The 22801-nt window shown below is 39.5% G+C and overlaps 1 protein-coding gene across 2 annotated transcripts in view; it reads right to left on the bottom strand.

Moving 5' to 3' along the window:
- The window catches only part of ganabb (glucosidase II alpha subunit b), a 52850-nt gene that overhangs the window by 18898 nt on the left and 11151 nt on the right, over positions 1–22801 (bottom strand). The window contains exons 4-12 of one of the 2 annotated variants that reach the window (XM_061930452.1): positions 19074–19201; positions 18741–18920; positions 17788–17853; positions 13595–13643; positions 13404–13479; positions 9445–9541; positions 9175–9355; positions 8895–9048; positions 3554–3789 (exon numbers count right to left, since the gene is read on the bottom strand). In XM_061930452.1, the coding sequence (XP_061786436.1) occupies positions 3554–3789; positions 8895–9048; positions 9175–9355; positions 9445–9541; positions 13404–13479; positions 13595–13643; positions 17788–17853; positions 18741–18920; positions 19074–19201 (1167 nt within the window). The remainder of the gene's footprint in view (positions 1–3553; positions 3790–8894; positions 9049–9174; positions 9356–9444; positions 9542–13403; positions 13480–13594; positions 13644–17787; positions 17854–18740; positions 18921–19073; positions 19202–22801) is intronic. The other variant, XM_061930453.1, reaches the window with a different exon arrangement.

Below are 22801 nucleotides of genomic sequence, written 5' to 3'. Positions count from 1 at the left end.
TCAGATCTAGTCCAAACAGTTGGTGCCAAAACTCCAAACATTTATACTCCAAAAGAAACGAGCTGGGTGTGCCTGGGCAAGAATGGTTTAGCCCTATGGTAGTGAGAAACACAAATGTTTTAATGCAAAAGAGCAATCCTGTCAAAGCCAACGACAGTTGTTGAAGTGTAATTTCCCCTCGTTAGCATTGAGGTATTGTGTGGCAGAACCATCTCTGTGGATCCACTACTACCAGTCCAAAATAGTCAGAATCCCTCACGTAAGCATTCCATTCGGTTGTAAACAAATGGCATTGTGGTCAGGTTCTGTGAGCAGAATGTTTCTAACTCCTGGTATTTGTTGGAGGCTAAATTGTAGCGTCTTTTTGGAATGGTTGAAAGGACAGTGTTGTACGTGGGAGACAGGTGGTGTCGCAGACCACCTTCTCTGTTCAGGGATGGTTTTTCAACCTTGACATCAATGGCTTCCCTAACTCCTCTTTCGTACCGTCAGTCCAGAATCTGTAAATTTTTTGTTCTCAAAGGAGTGCTGTTTCTCCCGGAGGTGCAGGTAGACATCAGAGTCTTGGTCTATGCCGTGCCATGAGTCGGTTTAGTGGTTGGGAGAAACGGGCGGTGACCAGAATGCTATTTGTTTACAACTGAATGGAATGCTTACGTGAGGGATTCCGACTATTTTGGAGTGGTAGTAGTGGATCCACAGCGATGGTTCTGCCACACAATACCTCAATGCTAACAAGGGGAATTAACACTTCACCGACTGTCGTTGGCTTTGACAGGATTGCTCCTTTGCATTAAAACAGTTGTGTTTCTCACTACCATAGGGCAAAACCATCATTGCCCAGGCACACCCTGCTAGGTTTTTTTTGGAGTATAAATGTTTGGGGTTTTGGCACCAGCCGCTTGACTAGATCTGACCAATCTCAATCTATGACCACAAACCTACTCGGATGAACGGCACAGATGGACTCTCACTACTATGTTAGATCCACTATGGACTGGACTCTCACACTATTATGTTAGATCCACTATGGACTGGACTCTCACTATTATGTTAGATCCACTATGGACTAGACTCTCACTATTATGTTAGATCCACTATGGACTGGACTCTCACTATTATGTTAGATTCACCATGGACTAGACTCTCACTATTATGTTAGATCCACTATGGACTGGACTCTCACTATTATGTTAGATCCACTATGGACTGGACTCTCACACTATTATGTTGGATCCACTATGGACTGGACTCTCACACTTTTATGTTAGATGCACTATGGACTGGACTCTCACACTGTTATGTTAGATCCCCTATGGACTGGACTCTCACTATTATGTTAGATCCACTATGGACTGGACTCTCACACTATTATGTTAGATCCACTATGAACTGGACTCTCACACTTTTTTGTTAGATCCACTATGGACTGGACTCTCACACTATTATGTTAGATCCACTATGGACTGGACTCTCACACTATTATGTTAGATCCACTATGGACTGGACTCTCACACTTTTATGTTAGATCCACTATGGACTAGACTCTCACTATTATGTTAGATCCACTATGGACTGGACTCTCACACTTTTATGTTAGATCCACTATGGACTGGACTCTCACACTATTATGTTAGATCCACTATGGACTGGACTCTCACTATTATGTTAGATCCACTATGGACTAGACTCTCACTATTATGTTCGATCCACTATGGACTGGACTCACACTTTTATGTTAGATCCACTATGGACTGGACTCTCACACTATTATGTTAGATCCACTATGGACTGGACTCTCACACTATTATGTTAGATCCACTATGGACTGGACTCTCACACTATTATGTTAGATCCACTATGGACTGGACTCTCACACTATTATGTTAGATCCACTATGGACTGGACTCTCACACTATTATGTTAGATCCACTATGGACTGGACTCTCACACTATTATGTTAGATCCACTATGGACTGGACTCTCACACTTTTATGTTAGATGCACTTTGGACTGGACTCTCTTAGATCCACTATGGACTGGACTCTCACTATTATGTTAGATCCATTATGGACTGGACTCTTACACTATTATGTTAGATCCACTATGGACTGGACTCTCACACTTTTATGTTAGATGCACTATGGACTGGACTCTCACACCATTATTTTAGATCCACTATGGACTGGACTCTCACACTATTATGTTAGATCCACTATGGACTGGACTCTCACCATTATGTTAGATCCACTATGGACTGGACTCTCACACTATTATGTTAGATCCACTATGGACTGGACTCTCACACTATTATGTTAGATCCACTATGGACTGGACTCTCACACTATTATGTTAGAGCCACTATGGACTGGACTCTCACACTATTATGTTAGATCCACTATGGACTGGACTCTCACACTATTATGTTAGATCCACTATGGACTGGACTCTCACACTATTATGTTAGAGCCACTACGGACTGGACTCTCACACTATTATGTTAGAGCCACTATGGACTGGACTCTCACACTATTATGTTAGAGTCACTACGGACTGGACTCTCACACTATTATGTTAAATCCACTATGGACTGGACTCTCACACTATTATGTTAGATCCACTATGGACTGGACTCTCACCATTATGTTAGATCCACTATGGACTTGACTCTCACACTATTATGTTAGATCCACTATGGACTGGACTCTCACACTATTATGTTAGATCCACTATGGACTAGACTCTCACACATTATGTTAGAGCCACTATGGACTGGACTCTCACACTATTATGTTAGAGCCACTATGGACTGGACTCTCACACTATTATGTTAGATCCACTATGGACTGGACTCTCACCATTATGTTAGATCCACTATGGACTAGACTCTCACACTATTATGTTAGATCCACTATGGACTGGACTCTCACACTATTATGTTAGATCCACTATGGACTAGACTCTCACTATTATGTTAGATCCACTATGGACTGGACTCTCACACTATGTTAGATCCACTATGGACTGGACTCTCACACTTTTATGTTAGATGCACTATGGACTGGACTCTCACACTATTATGTTAGATCCACTATGGACTGGACTCTCACACTATTATGTTAGATCCACTATGGACTGGACTCTCACACTATTATGTTAGAGCCACTATGGACTGGACTCTCACACTATTATGTTAGAGCCACTATGGACTGGGCTCTCACAATATTATGCTAAATCCACTCGATGTCCATTGCACCGGTCGCCCAGGGGGGGTCCCCACATCTGTGGTCCCCTCCAAGGTTTCTCATTGTCCCATTGGGTTGAGTTTTTCCTTGCCCTGATGTGGGATCTGAGCTCAGGATGTCGTTGTGGCTTGTGCAGCCCTTTGAGACACTCGTGATTTAGGGCTATATAAGTAAACATTGATTGATTGATTGATTGATTGAACGGCGAAACATCTTCCAAGACAAACCAAGCAATCCAGTTGCGATGGATTGAATGCAGTGAGATGACAATAACCTGGACGAATGAGAACCTTCACAGACATCTGTACCTTGCGTTTCTTATCCATGAGCCTTTGAAGCATTTCTTTGGGTGTGGCAAACTTATTGGCGTCCCAGGTAAAATAGCGTTTGCCATCCGTGTGCTCAATATCAAGCCAGATGAAATCATAGGGAATGTCATGCTCGTCAAAGCCCGCATCCACCGATTGCACGTCCTCTTGGTCATTGTAGTTCCAGCGACACTGGTGGTAGGCCAAGGCAGCCAGGGGAGGGAATGCTTGGGTGCCTGACAGAAGATACCGTACACACGTAAGAGGCTTACAAGACATTAGGGCTGACAATTCCATGTACAACATATTTTTGAAATTATTTTGAAATGAACAATTTTCTCTGCCTCAGGAAATCGTTTTTTTAATGGTCAAGCTAAAAGCAGGACGACTTTTAATGTGGTCCAACGAGGTCATGTCACCCAGGCAGTTGATACAGATACATTCATTTATTTGAGGCGGACATTGATAAGAACATTTAATTTGTTTTTGCTGCTTTCTGTTCCCTTGCGCATGAACAAATGATAATGTAAAATATGTATCAACACACATCATACACACCTGCTCAGCCAGAGACGTAGCAGAGGGGTCTGTTCTTCTACTTTGTCACTATATTTAGCCAGTAGAGGCACGGATTAAAAGTGAAAGAGGGGAGTGTCTTCTGTCGTATATTTATTCAGAAATCAAATACAAGAATTTGTTGCATGAGCGATAACAGATTTGCCTCCACAAGCCTAGACTAAAACTCATGCCCCGGTATTAATGGCCGAAACGTGATATATTTATCAGTATTTTAAACAAAATGTGCAAAATGTTTAGTTTAAACTCAACACTACAATACTGTTACTACCACTGTTCTGAAAATGTATAGATTATAGTTACTAATTACTTAACCAAAAGTCAATTACTAGTGGAATTACTCTTTAATAAATGTAATTACTATGGAATGTAATTAATGCTTTACTTAAAAAAAAAAACTTCAAATATACAAACCCTGTTTCCATATGAGTTGGGAAATTGTGTTAGATGTAAACGGAATATAAACGGAATACAATGATTTGCAAATCCTTTTCAACCCATATTCAATTGAATGCACTACAAAGACAACATATTTGATGTTCAATCTCATGAACCTTTTCTTTTTTTGCAAATAGTAATTAACTTAGAATTTCATGACTGCAACACGTGCCAGAGTAGTTGGGAAAGGGCATGTTCACCACTGTGTGACATGGCCTTTCCTTTTAACAACACTCAGTAAACGTTTGGGAACTGAGGAGACACATTTTTTAAGCTTCTCAGGTGGAATTCTTTCCCATTCTTGCTTGATGTACAGCTTAAGTTGTTCAACAGTCCGGGGGTCTCCGTTGTGGTATTTTAGGCTTATATACCTACTCAGTGGCCTAGTGGTTAGAGTGTCCGTCCTGAGATCGGTAGGTTGGGAGTTCAAATCCCGGCCGAGTCATACCAAAGACTATAAAAATGGGACCCATTACCTCCCTGCTTGGCACTCAGCATCAAGGGTTGGAATTGGGGGTTAAATCACCAAAATGATTCCCGGGCGCAGCCACCGCTGCTGCCCACTGCTCCCCTCGCCTCCCAGGGGGTGATCAAGGGTGATGGGTCAAATGCAGAGAATAATTTCGCCACACCTAGTGTGTGTGTGACAATCATTGGTACTTTAACTTTAACTTTTAACTTTATAATGCGCCACACACTTTCAATGGGAGACAGGTCTAGACTACAGGCAGGCCAGTCTAGTACCCGCACTCTTTTACTATGAAGCCACGTTGATGTAGCACGTGGCTTGGCATTGTCTTGCTGAAATAAGCAGGGGCGTCCATGGAAACGTTGCTTGGATGGCAACATATGTTGCTCCAAAACCTGTATGTACCTTTCAGCATTAATGGCGCCTTCACAGATGTGTAAGTTACCCATGTCTTGGGCAGATGCTGGCTTTTCAACTTTGCGCCTATAACAATCCGGATGGTTCTTTTCCTCTTTGGTCCGGACGACACGACGTCCACAGTTTCCAAAAACAATTTGAAATGTGGACTCGTCAGACCACAGAACACTTTTCCACTTTGTATCAGTCCATCTTAGATGAGCTCAGGCCCAGCGAAGCCGACGGCGTTTCTGGGTGTTGTTGATAAAACGGTTTTCGCCTAGCGTAGGAGAGTTTTAACTTGCACTTACAGATGTAGCGACCAACTGTAGTTACTGACAGTGGGTTTCTGAGGTGTTCCTGAGCCCATGTGGTGATATCCTTTACACACTGATATCGCTTGTTGATGCAGTACAGCCTGAGGGATCAAAGGTCACGGGCTTAGCTGCTTACGTGCAGTGATTTCTCCAGATTCTCTGAACCCTTTGATGATATTACGGACCGTAGATGGTGAAATCCCTAAATTCCTTGCAATAGCTGGTTGAGAAAGGTTTTTCTTAAACTGTTCAACAATTTGCTCACGCATTTGTTGACAAAGTGGTGACCCTCGCCCCATCTTTGTTTGTGAATGACTGAGCATTTTATGGAATCTACTTTTATACCCAATCATAGCACCCACCTGTTCCCAATTTGCCTGTTCACCTGTGGGATGTTCCAAATAAGTGTTTGATGAGCATTCCTCAACTTTATCAGTATTTATTGCCACCTTTCCCAACTTCTTTGCCACGTGTTGCTGGCATCAAATTCTAAAGTGAATGATTATTTGCAAAAAAAAAAAAATGTTTATCAGTTTGAACATCAAATATGTTGTCTTTGTAGCATATTCAACTGAATATGGGTTGAAAATGATTTGCAAATCATTGTATTCTGTTTATATTTACATCTAACACAATTTCCCAACTCATATGGAAACGGGGTTTGTATGTCATATGCAGTTGAAGAGAAGTTTGTGAGAGCAGTGTGTGCCTTTAAAAGGCCCCGTCTGTTGCCAAGCGACGTCAGCAAGGGTTTCAGGTGAACTGAGTACAGCTGGGATAGGTTGGACAATATCGGGATATCGGCAAAAAAAGCCATTATCGGACATCTCTAGTTGATACTTTTTAAGAATGTGGCTCTTTTTTAGAAGGCCTGTGGCACATTGTAGAAATAAAACACAAAAAACATTAAAAATGCAAAAACAGATTAAAAAGGCATCATGTGATGAGAACAAGATGAAATGATACCAATAACGAATAAAACCACAAAGATGTGTTTTTAATTATAATAATACAAATAAACAAAAACATTTTAGCTCACTAATCAGTAGCTGGTTATTTCTAGGATACAATTCACAGAACAAGGAAATCGGTCTCACTTTTGGTTGATGATAAAATATCAAGTGTGTCTAATATGCTTCAGTACAGTAGTTTTAGTTTAAACACGGCAAAAACTCCAAATCTTAAAAAGACCGATTCATTTTTAGTCAGCTAATGTAAGTTTAGGGTTGAAAATGACAGCCATGAACATACTGCATTATGTAACTTGGTGCCACAGATGGCAACAACTTAGTTGTTTCATGCATTGAACACAGAGAGCACAAAATGCCATCCATCCATCCATTTTCTACCGCTTATTCCCTTTGGGGTCGCGGGGGGCGCTGGAGCCTATCTCAGCTACAATCGGGCGGAAGGCGGTGTACACCCTGGACAAGTCGCCACCTCATCGCAGGGCCAACACAGATAGACAACATTCACACTCACATCCACACAAACATACTTAGCCACAAATCTGAGTCTGAGCTTGTTTTAGTCATTTCAAAATGAAACTAATTGCTTGTTTATTAAGGGAAACATATTTTCTCTTGTGTATTTATAACTGCTCGTCAACCAAGCAAAAATGCGTTTTACTGGGTTAATCTAAAGGATTTTCAGTACAATACTCGATTACTAAAATATTAGATACTACAAAACATTTAAAGAGGAACATTATCACCAGACCTATGTAAGCGTCAATATATACCTTGATGTTGCAGAAAAAAGACCATATATTTTTTTAACCGATTTCCGAACTCTAAATGGGTGAATTTTGGCGATTTAAACGCCTTTCTAATATTCGCTCTCGGAGCGATGACGTCACAACTTGACGTCGCATCGGGAAGCAATCCGCCATTTTCTCAAACACCGAGTCAAATCAGCTCTGTTATTTTCCGTTTTTTCGACTGTTTTCCGTACCTTGGAGACATCATGCCTCGTCGGTGTGTTGTCGGAGGGTGTAACAACACGAACAGGGACGGATTCAAGTTGCACCAGTGGCCCAAAGATGCGAAAGTGGCAAGAAATTGGACGTTTGTTCCGCACACTTTACCGACGAAAGCTATGCTACGACAGAGATGGCAAGAATGTGTGGATATCCTGCGACACTCAAAGCAGATGCATTTCCAACGATAAAGTCAAAGAAATCTGCCGCCAGACCCCATTGAATCTGCAGGAGTGTGTGAGCAATTCAGGGACAAAGGACCTCGGTAGCACGGCAAGCAATGGCGGCAGTTTGTTCCCGCAGACGAGCGAGCTAAACCCTTGGATGTCTTGGCTCACACCGTCCCTTATGCCACCGAAGATGATCAAGAGAAGAATATCGACCCTAGCTTCCCTGGCCTGCTGACATGAGGGTATGTCTACAGACTATATTAATTGATGAATATCGGGCTGTCTGCACTCTCAAAGTGCATGTTGTTGCCAAATGTATTTCATATGCTGTAAACCTAGTTCATAGTTGTTAGTTTCCTTTAATGCCAAACAAACACATACCAATCGTTGGTTAGAAGGCGATCGTCGAATTCGTCCTCGCTTTCTCCCGTGTCGCTGGCTGTCGTGTCGTTTTCGTCGTTTTCGCTTGCATACGGTTCAAACCGATATGGCTCAATAGCTTCAGTTTCTTCTTCAATTTCGTTTTCGCTACCTGCCTCCACACTACAACCCTCCGTTTCAATACATTCGTAATCTGTTGAATCGCTTAAGGCGCTGAAATCCGAGTCTGAATCCGAGCTAATGTCGCTATAGCTTGCTGTTCTTTCCGCCATGTTTGTTTATGTTGGCTTCACTATGTGACATCACAGGAAAATGGACGGGTGGTTAAAATCAGGCACTTTGAAGCTTTTTTTAGGGATATTGCGTGATGGGTAAAATTTTGAAAAAAAACTTCAAAAAATATAATAAGCCACTGGGAACTGATTTTTAATGGTTTTAACAATTCTGAAATTGTGATAATGTTCCCCTTTAAGAAACATTTCATCAAAACTGCTTAACGCAACAACAACAAAAGCAGCCAAGACCTAAAATCTCTAGTATAAACGTGATATTTTACGTCAGATTGCTGGTTTACAGGCTGTACATAAAGAATATGATCATTGGCCAGTTAGCATACCTGTCAGGGAGGCGTACTGCGCAAAGACATCTTTTGGTGTTGGGCCCAGCATAATGAAGACATCTATGATGCCGCTTTCAGAGATCCAACGCACATCTGTCTGTGGTGTCTCACTTGAGCCTTGCACATAATCCAGCATTTTTCCAAAGACAGTCTGGAGAGAAACAAAAAAAGCCAGGTGAATAGATAGACTAACGATACATGTACCAAGTCTGGTAGGTGTTACATCCTTAATACTGGCACATGGCATCGAATAAAGTCATATAGCGGAGGCACAAACCTTCCCCGCAGTGTTGGAGCTAATGTCAACCCAGGTCTCAGCAGCGTTGAGCCAAAAGATTCCTGTAGTCCGCTGGGCGTTGTGGGCCAACATAACGGGTACAGAGCCATAAAGTGCCATTTGATTATCCAGCTCATACTGGAACACATCCAGATTGTAGAGCCGATACGGATCTCCATTTCTAAAAGGTGTTCACACACAAATCCCATTCAGAATATTCTACTGTAACAGATTAGCTCTAAATTTGTGTAGATTTTGCTTGCTACTCACTCAGTAGTTTTAAGTCGGAGTGAGTCAGCATGCTCTGGAATGCCGTAGACATGTTCCACCCCTGGAAACGAAAAGTCTAAACCTATAGCCGTTGGACCTGTAATACAACCAAGTTAAACATGGTCACTAACGTCATTATTCGTTATTGCAATTGTTACTTTTGTTGTATTCAGCTGGTCTCTCATGAGTGGTTAAGAATGTGGTCCCAGCCCAGCATAAGCATAACTCCAGTGTACAGTATAAAACCCGAAAAAACACAAGTTAACATAATTTATATGTGTTGGTGTTATAAAAGCACAAAAGACCTAAAGCCAATACTATTTGCAGATGACACTAATGCATTCTGTTCAGGGGAAAACCCAGAAATCAATAAAACGGTAGCGGTCAAAATGAACAAATTAAAAAGATGCTTTGATAAAAACTAATTTTCCTTTAAGTAAAATAGTGAAACACAAATAGAAGGTATAGACATTGACATAGTACAAAAAACACATTTTTAGGGATTATGATATTAAGATAAGTTGGAATCCACACTTAAGGTGCAAGAAATATTGAAATATTGAAAGGAAAAATACATTTTGAATCAAAAGTCACTCCTGTACTGTTTCTGGTGTTACCATACCAGAGTTACTCTCTTTAGTTTATTTCGAACATGAACACACTTACATCATAATACATCACACCATTTCATATCATTTCATTTTACATCATGCCCGAAAAGAAGTAGGAAGAAGCAAAGCTTATTTAATCCTACCCCTTTCCCACTTGAAAGCGTTTACAAATATATAGAATCATTTACTGACCTTTTTATATAATAAAATAACATCTATGAATTAGTATACAACAGTTTTGTAATATGTAATTAATTAATTAATTCAGTCATTATTAACATACTGAGATGAAGAATATCTTATTTTCAATAAGGTTGGAAGCATTTATCATAATTCTTCTTCTTTGTAGTCTGTAAGCACTATTATTTTGAACAACCTCTTAAACTGGATCATATCAGTACAATTTTTTACTTCTTTACTTAATCCATTCCATAATTTAATTCCACATACTGATATGCTAAAAGTTCTAAGTGTTGTACGTGCATATAAATGTTTTAAATTATTTTTTCCTCTAAGGTTATATTTCTCCTCTTTAGTAGAGAAGAATTGTTGTACATTCTTTGGTAGCAGGTTATAGTTTGCTTTGTACATCATTTTAGCTGTTTGCAATTTTACCAAATCACCGAACTTTAATATTTTTGACTTAATAAATAAAGGGTTTGTATGTTCTCTATATCCAACATTATGAATTATTCTAACTGATCTTTTTTGTAACACGTTAGCGAATGTAGCGCATATTTGTAGTTATTTCCCCATATTTCTGCACAATAACTCAGATATGATAACACTAGCGAGCAGTAGAGAATATGTAGTGATTTTTGGCCCAGGACATATTTTGCTTTATTCATTATTGAAATGTTTTTTGCGACCTTATGTTGTATGTTTTGTATATGAGATTTCCAGTTCATTTGATCATCTATTAATACTCCCAAAAATCTAGTTTCTTTTACCCTTTCTATGTCTACTCCGTCTATTTGTATTTGTGTATGATGCTCTTTTCTACTATTACCAAATAGCATTATTTTAGTTTTACTGAGATTCAAAAATAGTCTGTTTTTGTCAAACCATCTTTTTAATTTGTTCATTTCTTCTGTTATTATTTGTATTATCTTCTGTGTGCTCTCTCCTGAACAGAAAGCAGTTGTGTCGTCCGCAAATAAAACCAACTTTAAGTCCTTTGTAACCTTACAAATGTCGTTTATATAAAGATTGAACAATCTTGGTCCCAGTATTGATCCCTGAGGTACACCACAGGATATATCTAGCCGTGTTGACATATTTTCACCCATCTTCACATATTGCTTACGGTGTGGAAATATGGGGGACACTAAAAGTACTGCAGAATAAATGATCCAGAAGGCTGGATACAGGGAACACACAAATCCTTTGTTCATCAATTCTAAAATATTGAAATTTACAGATCTCGTAAATTGTCAAACCGCAAACATTGTGTACATGCAAACAGGCTGCCTAGAAATGTGCAACAGTGTTTCAACAAAAAAGGAAAAATAAAATCTTAGGCATGAACTGAATTTAAAGCAGTTGCTTGTACTGTATGCACAAGATTGAACACATTTAGTATATGTGGAATTACACTGTGGAATAGATAAAGCAGCCAACTTAAAGGGGAACATTATCACCAGACCTATGTAAGCGTCAATATATACCTTGATGTTGCAGAAAAAAAAGACCATATATTTTTTTAACCGATTTCCGAACTCTAAATGGGTGAATTTTGGCGAATTAAACGCCTTTCTATTATTCGCTCTCGGTGTGACGTCACATCGTGAAGCAATCCGCCATTTTCTCAAACACATTACAAACACCGAGTCAAATCAGCTCTGTTATTTTCCGTTTTTTCGACTGTTTTCCGTACCTTGGAGACATCATGCCTCGTCGGTGTGTTGTCGGAGGGTGTAACAACACGAACAGGGACGGATTCAAGTTGCACCAGTGGCCCAAAGATGCGAAAGTGGCAAGAAATTGGACGAAATTTGTTCAAAATACGAGGGTGTGGGGAAAGCCGACGAAAATGGTCAGTCGTTTGTTCCGCACACTTTACCGACGAAAGCTATGCTACGACAGAGATGGCAAGAATGTGTGGATATCCTGCGACACTCAAAGCAGATGCACTTCCAACGATAAAGTCAAAGAAATCTGCCGCCAGACCCCCATTGAATCTGCCGGAGTGTGTGAGCTATTCAGGGACAAAGGACCTCGGTAGCGCGGCAAGCAATGGCAGCAGTTTGTTCCCGCAAACAAGCGAGCTAAACCCCCTGGATGTCTTGGCTCACACTGCTTCTACCGTCCCTTATGCCACCGAAGATGATCAAGAGAAGAATATCGACCCTAGCTTCCCTGGCCTGACATCAACTCCAAAACTGGACAGGAAAAGAGAGCGGATGAGGGTATGTCTACAGAATATATTAATTGATGAAAACGTTATTCATTACTCGCGGTTTTACGTAAATTATTATACATAAACTGTGTTTGCCAATAATTTAGCTTAAAATCATTACAACACTTAAAAACAAACACATACCAATCGTTAGTTAGAAGGCGATCGCCGAATTCGTCCTCGCTTTCTCCCGTGTCACTGGCTGTCGTGTCGTTTTCGTCACTTTCGCTTGCATACGGTTCAAACCGATATGGCTCAATAGCTTCAGTTTCTTCTTCAATTTCGCTTAAGCCGCTGAAATCCGAGTCTGAATCCGAGCTAATGTCGCTACCTTGCTGTTCTATCCGCCATGTTTGTTTGTATTGGCATCACTATGTGACGTCACAGGAAAATGGACGGGTGTATATAACGATGGTTAAAATCAGGCACTTTGAAGCTTTTTTTAGGGATATTGCGTGATGGGTAAAATTTTGAAAAAAACTTCGAAAAATAAAATAAGCCACTGGGAACTGATTTTTAATGGTTTTAACCCTTCTGAAATTGTGATAATGTTCCCCTTTAAGCAATGTACTAAAATGAGCCAGTTAAACAGTACAAGCAGATGTTGTTTACAGAAGGGAAGTAAAAAGTATGATATTACTATTGGACATTGGCTCTGCTTCACTACTCCTTTTGGACTTCAAACTATGTTCTTTCTCTTTCTACAAACGGTCCCTTTTTACCCGCAGAGTCCAAGGTTTTTTTCCTAGGGGGACGTTTTCCTTGTGCTTGGTCATGTGTGGTTCACTTGACTCGCTTTCAAATGCTCCTTAGGGCACAAGGGTGGAAAAACAAGCTCTGCTACTTCCCACTCCTTTTCAACATTGAATCATTTGAGCAAAAATGTGTGCTTGTAAATTTTGCATTTAATTGAAAAAAAAGAAAGTTTACAGACAAAGTACAGGACTTACCATTAGGTTTGCTGTCAGTAAATGATTTATAGGTTTCTTCCCACATGCCCTCTTCGTCTTTCTCATTCACCACAGCCTAACAGGAGAGAAGGACATAGTTATTACCCTGCACATAGGAACCATTGATTGTTTATAGATACAATTGCATTAGGTATACTATAATAGTTAGAGGGAATCTTAATGTGTGTGACCTCTTCCTCGTTAGCCAAATTTGCATCCTCGGCCTCTCCGTCTGCCTGTCTGCTCCATGGCACAAAATGGCAGGAATAGCAAAGAAGGGGATATAGCAAAAAGAGAGAAAGTGTCACTTTGGGAAGAGCACTTTTCTATATACTGAATAGTCAAATAAAGTCAAATAAAGACAACAATTACAAGGTTATCCAAAAACATTAGGTTAACTGCCGCTGGAGTTGAAGACAACTACTGAATATTCTAAAGCACAGGTGTCAAACTCAAGGCCCGGGGGCCAAATCTGGCCCGCAAAAGCCTGGAAATAATGTGTTGATAAAATGCTGAATCTTTTCTTACTAAATATGTTCTTTCCCTTTTGACATTAAAATAATGTACTGCATGCAATTGCATATCTTTTAAAATTCAATAATATCAAAATCTAAATATTATATTATGTATTCCAAAAACTGTTTTTTTGAAATAAAGATAAATACTGTACTTAAATATCTGCTTGACTTATGATTTCAAAACAAATTATCAATCAAATTGTAGACTGTAAAATTGACATTAGATTTTACAGTTAAATTCCACCGACTGTGTTTTTTACCGTAAAATCAACTTTGGTACAGTTTTTTTCCCATACACAGTAAGACATTAAAAAACAAACCAAAAAAACATTAAAACAAGGTTTTACAGTAAAAAAAGAAAAGAAAAGCTTGCTGATAAAAACAGTGGTATTGTTTTTCCATTCCATTCCATTTATCATACTTGCCAACCTTGAGACCTCCGATTTCGGGAAGTGGGGGCGTGGTCGGGGGTGGGGCGGGGCGTGGTTAAGAGGGGAGGAGTATATTGACAGCTAGAATTCACCAAGTCAAGTATTTCATATATATATATATAGATATCTACATCCTGAAAATATGCAAACAAAACTGTGTTTAGATAATTGATACTTCAAACTTGCATAAATAAATATTAAGGAATATAACATAACTTGGCTTCTGAGAGTTTCAAAATGTAATGAATAAAATGCTAAAGTTGTTGATAAACAAGCAATTATTTTAATAATTAAATATGGTCATTTTAAATGAATTATTATGATAATTTAAAATCAATTATTTCAAATATGTTTATTTTAATGTATAATTCTATGGCTCGATGTAATAAGGAGTCAGGAAAAAATACAAATAAAAATACAATTAATTTGGATGTTTTTAGCAAAATATAGTAAACATGTATTTAGTTTTTTGTTTTTTTTAGTTAATATATTTATTTTTAGGTAAGACATAATAATACAATTTATCTCTAGTCTGGATGATTTAGTTCTTGTCACCCTGTTGTCCTCCTGTCATGAAAAAAGGCTGTCCTCACTCAGGTCCGCATGGAGCTGGAGGGGGCGTGGCTTCCAGCTCCGGCTGAAAATCGGGAGATTTTCGGGAGAATATTTGTCCCGGGAGGTTTTCGGGAGAGGCGCTGAATTTCGGGAGTCTCCCGGAAAATTCGGGAGGGTTGGCAAGTATGCCATTTATTCACTTTTTTTATATGCTGTAAAAAACACTGCTTTTACTGTACAATTCTGGTCACTGAGCTGCCAGTTTTTAAAGTAAAATGTAATAATTTTTTTTGCAGCTTATGTAAAAAAATATATTGTTAATGTACTATATATATACACACATGTAAATTCATATATTACTCATTGTTAAAAGCAGCCCTCTGAGGGCAACCATAACTGCAGTGTGGCCCTCAATGAAAACCAGTTTGATACCCCTGGTCTACAGGTAAAAGCCAGTAAATTAGAATATTTTGAAAAACTTGATTTATTTCAGTAATTGCATTCAAAAGGTGTAACTTGTACATTATATTTATTCATTGCACACAGACGGATGCATTCAAATGTTTATTTCATTTAATTTTGATGATTTGAAGTGGCAACAAATGAAAATCCAAAATTCCGTGTGTCACAAAATTAGAATATTACTTAAGGCTAATACAAAAAAGGGATTTTTAGAAATGTTGGCCAACTGAAAAGTATGAAAATGAAAAATATGAGCATGTACAATACTCAATACTTGGTTGGAGCTCCTTTTGCCTCAATTACTGCGTTAATGCGGCGTGGCATGGAGTCGATGAGTTTCTGGCACTGCTCAGGTGTTATGAGAGCCCAGGTTGCTCTGATAGTGGCCTTCAACTCTTCTGCGTTTTTGGGTCTGGCATTCTGCATCTTCCTTTTCACAATACCCCACAGATTTTCTATGGGGCTAAGGTCAGGGGAGTTGGCGGGCCAATTTAGAACAGAAATACCATGGTCCGTAAACCAGGCACGGGTAGATTTTGCGCTGTGTGCAGGCGCCAAGTCCTGTTGGAACTTGAAATCTCCATCTCCATAGAGCAGGTCAGCAGCAGGAAGCATGGAGTGCTCTAAAACTTGCTGGTAGACGGCTGCGTTGACCCTGGATCTCAGGAAACAGAGTGGACCGACACCAGCAGATGACATGGCACCCCAAACCATCACCCAACCATGCAAATTTTGCATTTCCTTTGGAAATCGAGGTCCCAGAGTCTGGAGGAAGACAGGAGAGGCACAGGATCCACGTTGCCTGAAGTCTAGTGTAAAGTTTCCACCATCAGTGATGGTTTGGGGTGCCATGTCATCTGCTGGTGTCGGTCCACTCTGTTTCCTGAGATCCAGGGTCAACGCAGCCGTCTACCAGCAAGTTTTAGAGCACTCCATGCTTCCTGCTGCTGACCTGCTCTATGGAGATGGAGATTTCAAGTTCCAACAGGACTTGGCGCCTGCACACAGCGCAAAATCTACCCGTGCCTGGTTTACGGACCATGGTATTTCTGTTCTAAATTGGCCCGCCAACTCCCCTGACCTTAGCCCCATAGAAAATCTGTGGGGTATTGTGAAAAGGAAGATGCAGAATGCCAGACCCAAAAACGCAGAAGAGTTGAAGGCCACTATCAGAGCAACCTGGGCTCTCATAACACCTGAGCAGTGCCAGAAACTCATCGACTCCATGCCACGCCGCATTAACGCAGTAATTGAGGCAAAAGGAGCTTCAACCAAGTATTGAGTATTGTACATGCTCATATTTTTCATTTTCATACTTTTCAGTTGGCCAACATTTCTAAAAATCCCTTTTTTGTATTAGCCTTAAGTAATATTCAAATTTTGTGACACACGGAATTTTGGATTTTCATTTGTTGCCACTTCAAATCATCAAAATTAAATGAAATAAACATTTGAATGCATCAGTCTGTGTGCAATGAATAAATATAATGTACAAGTTACACCTTTTGAATGCAATTACTGAAATAAATCAAGTTTTTCAAAATATTCTAATTTACTGGCTTTTACCTGTAAATGGTTTCCAATGACCTCAGAAAGAGGTGCCCTCTCTCCCTATATAGATAGGTTCTACACATGAGGCTTGCTAGTCATAAAGGGGAATACATTCTAGTTTATTACCTTTGACTTTGGTTATTGTATGTCAAATCTGCACCGAAACCGAGAAACGTTCCCGTTGTGGAATGAATAAAGTTCCAAGAATGAGACAGGCTGTGAGTCCTGACTGTGCCTGGGTGCTGGCCTAGGTGGAGGATGACTGGGTGCAGTGAGTTTGTTTTGTTCTTGAAATAAAAAGATTGTGATTGTCCGCCTCCTCGTTATCCTTACGCCCGGGTAGACGTCGCAGAGCTTTTAGACGGGGGAGTCAACCGTCAGCTGCAACCGGTGCTTGCTGAGAAGAGCCAAACATGCTTTCATTTTGAAGTCTCCGAGTCCATCAAGTTTGCCGAAAGTCACTTTTTTGATACTCATTAAATATGGAGACAAAGTTGGCAACATCAACCCTTGTGCTCTGTCTTCTTATTCTCTGGCAGGCAAGGTGTGTTAAAATGTGTTTATGACTGAGGGTGAACATGTAGCACCAAATCTATTTGTGATCCAATTTTATTCGTGATTGATGGTCACCAAGAAATTCGTAGATGAGGAAACACTAATAACAATTACTAATTTAGTTTTTCGGAAATCCATCATTAGCACACGCACTGGAAACCACACCAATCCATCAAGCACAGGCACCAAATACACCCTCCACACTCAACCTCTAAAACTGGCCATTGTTTTCAACAGACTCCCTATTAGTACGTCACTCTTTACAGTATTAGTACAAGTAATAGAATACACAGATATCTTGAGGGTCTTTACCTAGATAATACACTCTTGACAATATCCCACACACTTGCAAATGTGCTAGTTATTAAATTGAAGAAACTAGGGTGATAAGGAGAAGAGGACAGAACCAGTCAGACAATACTCAAATGATCAAAGTCCACTGAGCTGGGTACAGTGGTACCTCAACTTGCCTTACCTTAACTTAACTTACAAGCTGTCTCTCTGCATTTTATTATGCTAGATGGCATAGGTAATGTCGCAGTGAAAACCGTAAGATCTTTCCCAAAACATCCGATGTAACTTGCTATTATTAGCTCATAGCTAGAGAGCGACATAGCTTTGTTTTTCCAACGATTGGAAAACAAACCTTGGATGTTTCTATCATAGCTGAGCTTTGAAACAACGATGTCCTTGCTGCTCCTGCTGTTGTAGCTACTACAACACTGGTTGCAAAAAATAACATAATTAGAAATATCTGCTTTTTCCACGCCATTACTCGCTATCATCCCAGCCTTTCCTCTTTGGTAACTTAGCTCCTTGTAAACCTTGGATCTAATGAGACTGGAAGATGCCAATCAGAGCAAACCAAAAATAATTTCAAGGTACTCTCCAGTCTGCTGTAAGAGGTGAATGTTTCCATTATAATTTGACATTATTATTACTGTTTTACAAAATACAGGTTGTGCATTCATGGGAGTGCTGGCCGTGAGAATTTTGCGTTATCTGCCTACCGTGTTCCGTCCATAAAACTGTAGTGTAGATATTTGTTTTACAATTGCAGACTTTTGGTGCTGTGTTGAGAGGGCCACAGATAAAGTACGCATTCAATTGATTTCCATTTATTTCAATGGGCAGGGCTGCTTTAAGATGAGTATTGTGAATTACGATCTAGGTCGTGAAAGGCAATGTGACGGCAGGTTGAGGTACCACTGTATTTGTGTAGTATTGGTATTGGTCAAAGTGTGCGTGTAAGTGTGGTCTCTCACGTGTCCTTCCGTATCCTTAAATGCTCAAAGGCCAGGAGGCCACGCGAGTTTAGTGACAAGAGCACGTCACGACCCTGCATGATGTCCAATCGGAAGGGGCGGGCACTGACAATGACCCTTTGAGACTCCACCCCCAGGGACAGAACCACTCCGTTCTCATCCTGAGACAAGAGAGAGAGGCTGGGGAAGAGAGAGGAGAGAAAGTCAAGTGAAATCATTGGGCTAAAATAGAAATGTCCCTGGTGTGAGAAAAAACATTTGCAGCGTTGGTCTCAATATGATAAAACAATGTCACCCTTTGACCGCTCAGTCAACCAATCCAGGGAAACTTACGGCTCTGTCGGCGGCTCTCTGATGAGCACGTCTGGGACCTCATAGCGAGGCTTCAGTGGCTTCAGCTCATTAATCTTCACCCTGGTTATGTTTCCCTGGAGGCGATAGAGTTCCAGCAGGAGACGCACCTGCGAGAAAGGACAGATTTGAGAAGGTAGAAGCAATTAGAATTGAATATGTGTAATCCAACTTTAAAGGGGAACATTATCACAATTTCAGAAGGGTTAAAACCATTAAAAATCTGTTCCCAGTGGCTTATTTTATTTTTCGAAGTTTTTTTCAAAATTTTACCCATCACGCAATATCCCTAAAAAAAGCTTCAAAGTGCCTGATTTTAACCATCATTATATACACCCGTCCATTTACCTGTGACGTCACATAGTGATGCCAACACAAACAAACATGGCGGATAGAACAGCAAGCTATAGCGACATTAGCCCGGATTCAGACTCGGATTTCAGCGGCTTAAGCGATTCAACAGATTACGCATGTATTGAAACGGATGGTTGTAGTGTGGAGGCAGGTAGCGAAAACGAAATTGAAGAAGAAACTGAAGCTATTGAGCCATATCGGCTTGAACCGTATGCAAGCGAAACCGACGAAAACAACACGACAGCCAGCGACACGGGAGAAAGCGAGGACGAATTCGGCGATCGCCTTCTAACCAACGATTGGTATGTGTTTGTTTGGCATTAAAGGAAACTAACAACTATGAACTAGGTTTACAGCATATGAAATACATTTGGCAACAACATGCACTTTGAGAGTGCAGAGAGCCCAATTTTCATCAATTAATATATTCTGTAGACATACCCTCATCCGCTCTCTTTTCCTGAAAGCTGATCTGTCCAGTTTTGGAGTTGATGTCAGCAGGCCAGGGAAGCTATCGATATTCTTCTCTTGATCATCTTCGGTGGCATAAGGGACGGTGTGAGCCAAGACATCCAGGGGGTTTAGCTCGCTCGTCTGCAGGAACAAACTGCCGCCATTGCTTGCCGTGCTACCAAGGTCCTTTGTCCCTGAATTGCTCACACACTACGGCAGATTCAATGGGGGTCTGGCGGCAGATTTCTTTGACTTTATCGTTGGAAATGCATCTGCTTTGAGTGTCGCAGGATATCCACACATTCTTGCCATCTCTGTCGTAGCATAGCTTTCGTCGGTAAAGTGTGCGGAACAAACGTCCAATTTCTTGCCACTTTCGCATCTTTGGGCCACTGGTGCAACTTGAATCTGTCCCTGTTCGTGTTGTTACACCCTTCGACAACACACCGACGAGGCATGTCTCCAAGGTACGGAAAACAGTCGAAAAAACGGAAAATAACAGAGTTGATTTGACTCGGTGTTTGAGAAAATGGCGGATTACTTCCCGATGTGACGTCATCGCTCCGACAGCGAATAATAGAAAGGCGTTTAATTGGCCAAAATTCACCCATTTAGAGTTCGGAAATCGGTTAAAAAAATATATGGTCTTTTTTCTGCAACATCAAGGTATATATTGACGCTTACATAGGTCTGGTGATAATGTTCCCCTTTAAAAAGGTCCCATATAAAATGTTGCAGCAATTTAAAAAAGAGTCTGAGAGGTCCCACAATAATGTATTGAAGGTGTGGTGAGCAAAATTAACCTTGGACGCTGGAATTCAGAGAGCTTAAACATTTTGTGTCTCTGTAGCTTTAATGCTGATGAGGTACACGCCTGTCTCTGAGGACACAAACGTTAGCAACACAAACATAGCCATGTGAGCTACAGTGCTAACATTCCATCATACCATTCTATTAGAATGTATCAAAACACGTATTGGTATGTCAGACTTAGCCTTTTCTTGGTTTAACTCCTATCTCACTGACAGGATGCAGTAACGTGTGGAGTTCCACAGGGTTCGGTTCTTGGCCGTGTACTCTTCAGCATCTACATGCTGCCGGTTGGTGACATCATACGTGTTAGCTTTCACTGTTATGATGATGACACCCAACTCTACATGCCCCTAAAGATGACCAATATGCCAGATTGTAGTCACATGTCGGGGTGTCTAAATTTATTTAAACAATGGAAGTCCAGCAACTGTTTGCATCTTAACACTAAGAAAACAGAAATGCTGATAATAGGTCCTGCTGGACACCGACACCTATTTAATAATACCACCTTAACATTTGACAACCAAACAATTATACACTTATTTATAATACCACCTTAAGATTTGACAACCAAACAATTATACACTTATTTATAATACCACCTTAACATTTGACAACCAAACAATTATACACCTATTTAATAATACCACCTTAACATTTAACAACCAAACAATTATACACCTATTTAATAATACCACCTTAACATTTGACAACCAAAAAATTATACTTAATAATACCACCTTAACATTTGATAACCAATTATACACCTATTTAATAAAACCACCTTAACATTTGACAACCAAACAATTATACACTTATTTAATAATACCACCTTAACATTTGACAACCAAACAATTATACACCATTTAATAATACCACCTTAACATTTGACAACCAAACAATTATACACCTATTTAATAATACCCCTTAACATTTGACAACCACAGAATTATACACTTATTTAATAATACCACCTTAACATTTGACAACCAAACAATTATACACCATTTAATAATACCACCTTAACATTTGACAACCAAACAATTCTACACTTATTTATAATACCACCTTAACATTTGACAACCAAACAATTCTACACTTATTTATAATACCACCTTAACATTTGACAACCAAACAATTATACACCTATTTAATAATACCACCTTAACATTTGACAACCAAACAATTATACCCCTATTTAATAATACCTCAACATATGACAACCAAACAATTATACACCTATTTAATAGTACCACCTTAACATTTGCCAACCAAACAATTATACACCTATTTAATAATACCAGCTTAATATTTAACAACCAAACAATTATACACTTATTAACATTTGCCAACCAAACAATTATACACCATTTAATAATACCACCTTAACATTTGACAACCAAACAATTATACACCTATTTAATAAAACCAACTTAACATTTGACAACCAAACAATTATACACTTATTTAATAATACCACCTTAACATTTGACAACCAAACAATTACACACCATTTAATAATACCACCTTAACATTTGACAACCAAACAATTATACACCTATTTAATAATACCCCTTAACATTTGACAACCACAGAATTATACACTTATTTAATAATACCACCTTAACATTTGACAACCAAAAAAATATACACCATTTAATAATACCGCCTTAACATTTGACAACCAAACAATTATACACCTATTTATAATACCACCTTAACATTTGACAACCAAACAATTATACACCTATTTAATAATACCACCTCAACATATGACAACCAAACAATTATACACCTATTTAATAGTACCACCTTAACATTTGCCAACCAAACAATTATACACCTATTTAATACTACCAGCTTAATATTTAACAACCAAAAAATTATACACTTAACATTTGACAACCAAACAATTATACACCATTTAATAATACCACCTTAACATTTGACAACCAAACAATTATACACCTATTTATAATACCACCTCAACATATGACAACCAAACAATTATACACCTATTTAATAGTACCACCTTAACATTTGCCAACCAAACAATTATACACCTATTTAATACTACCAGCTTAATATTT

The sequence above is a fragment of the Nerophis lumbriciformis genome, linkage group LG36 (assembly GCF_033978685.3).
Source record: "Nerophis lumbriciformis linkage group LG36, RoL_Nlum_v2.1, whole genome shotgun sequence".
NCBI classification, from domain to species: Eukaryota; Metazoa; Chordata; class Actinopteri; order Syngnathiformes; family Syngnathidae; genus Nerophis; species Nerophis lumbriciformis.
The sequence above is the reverse complement of the archived record's forward strand: the minus strand, read 5'-3'. Positions and strand labels throughout refer to the sequence as shown.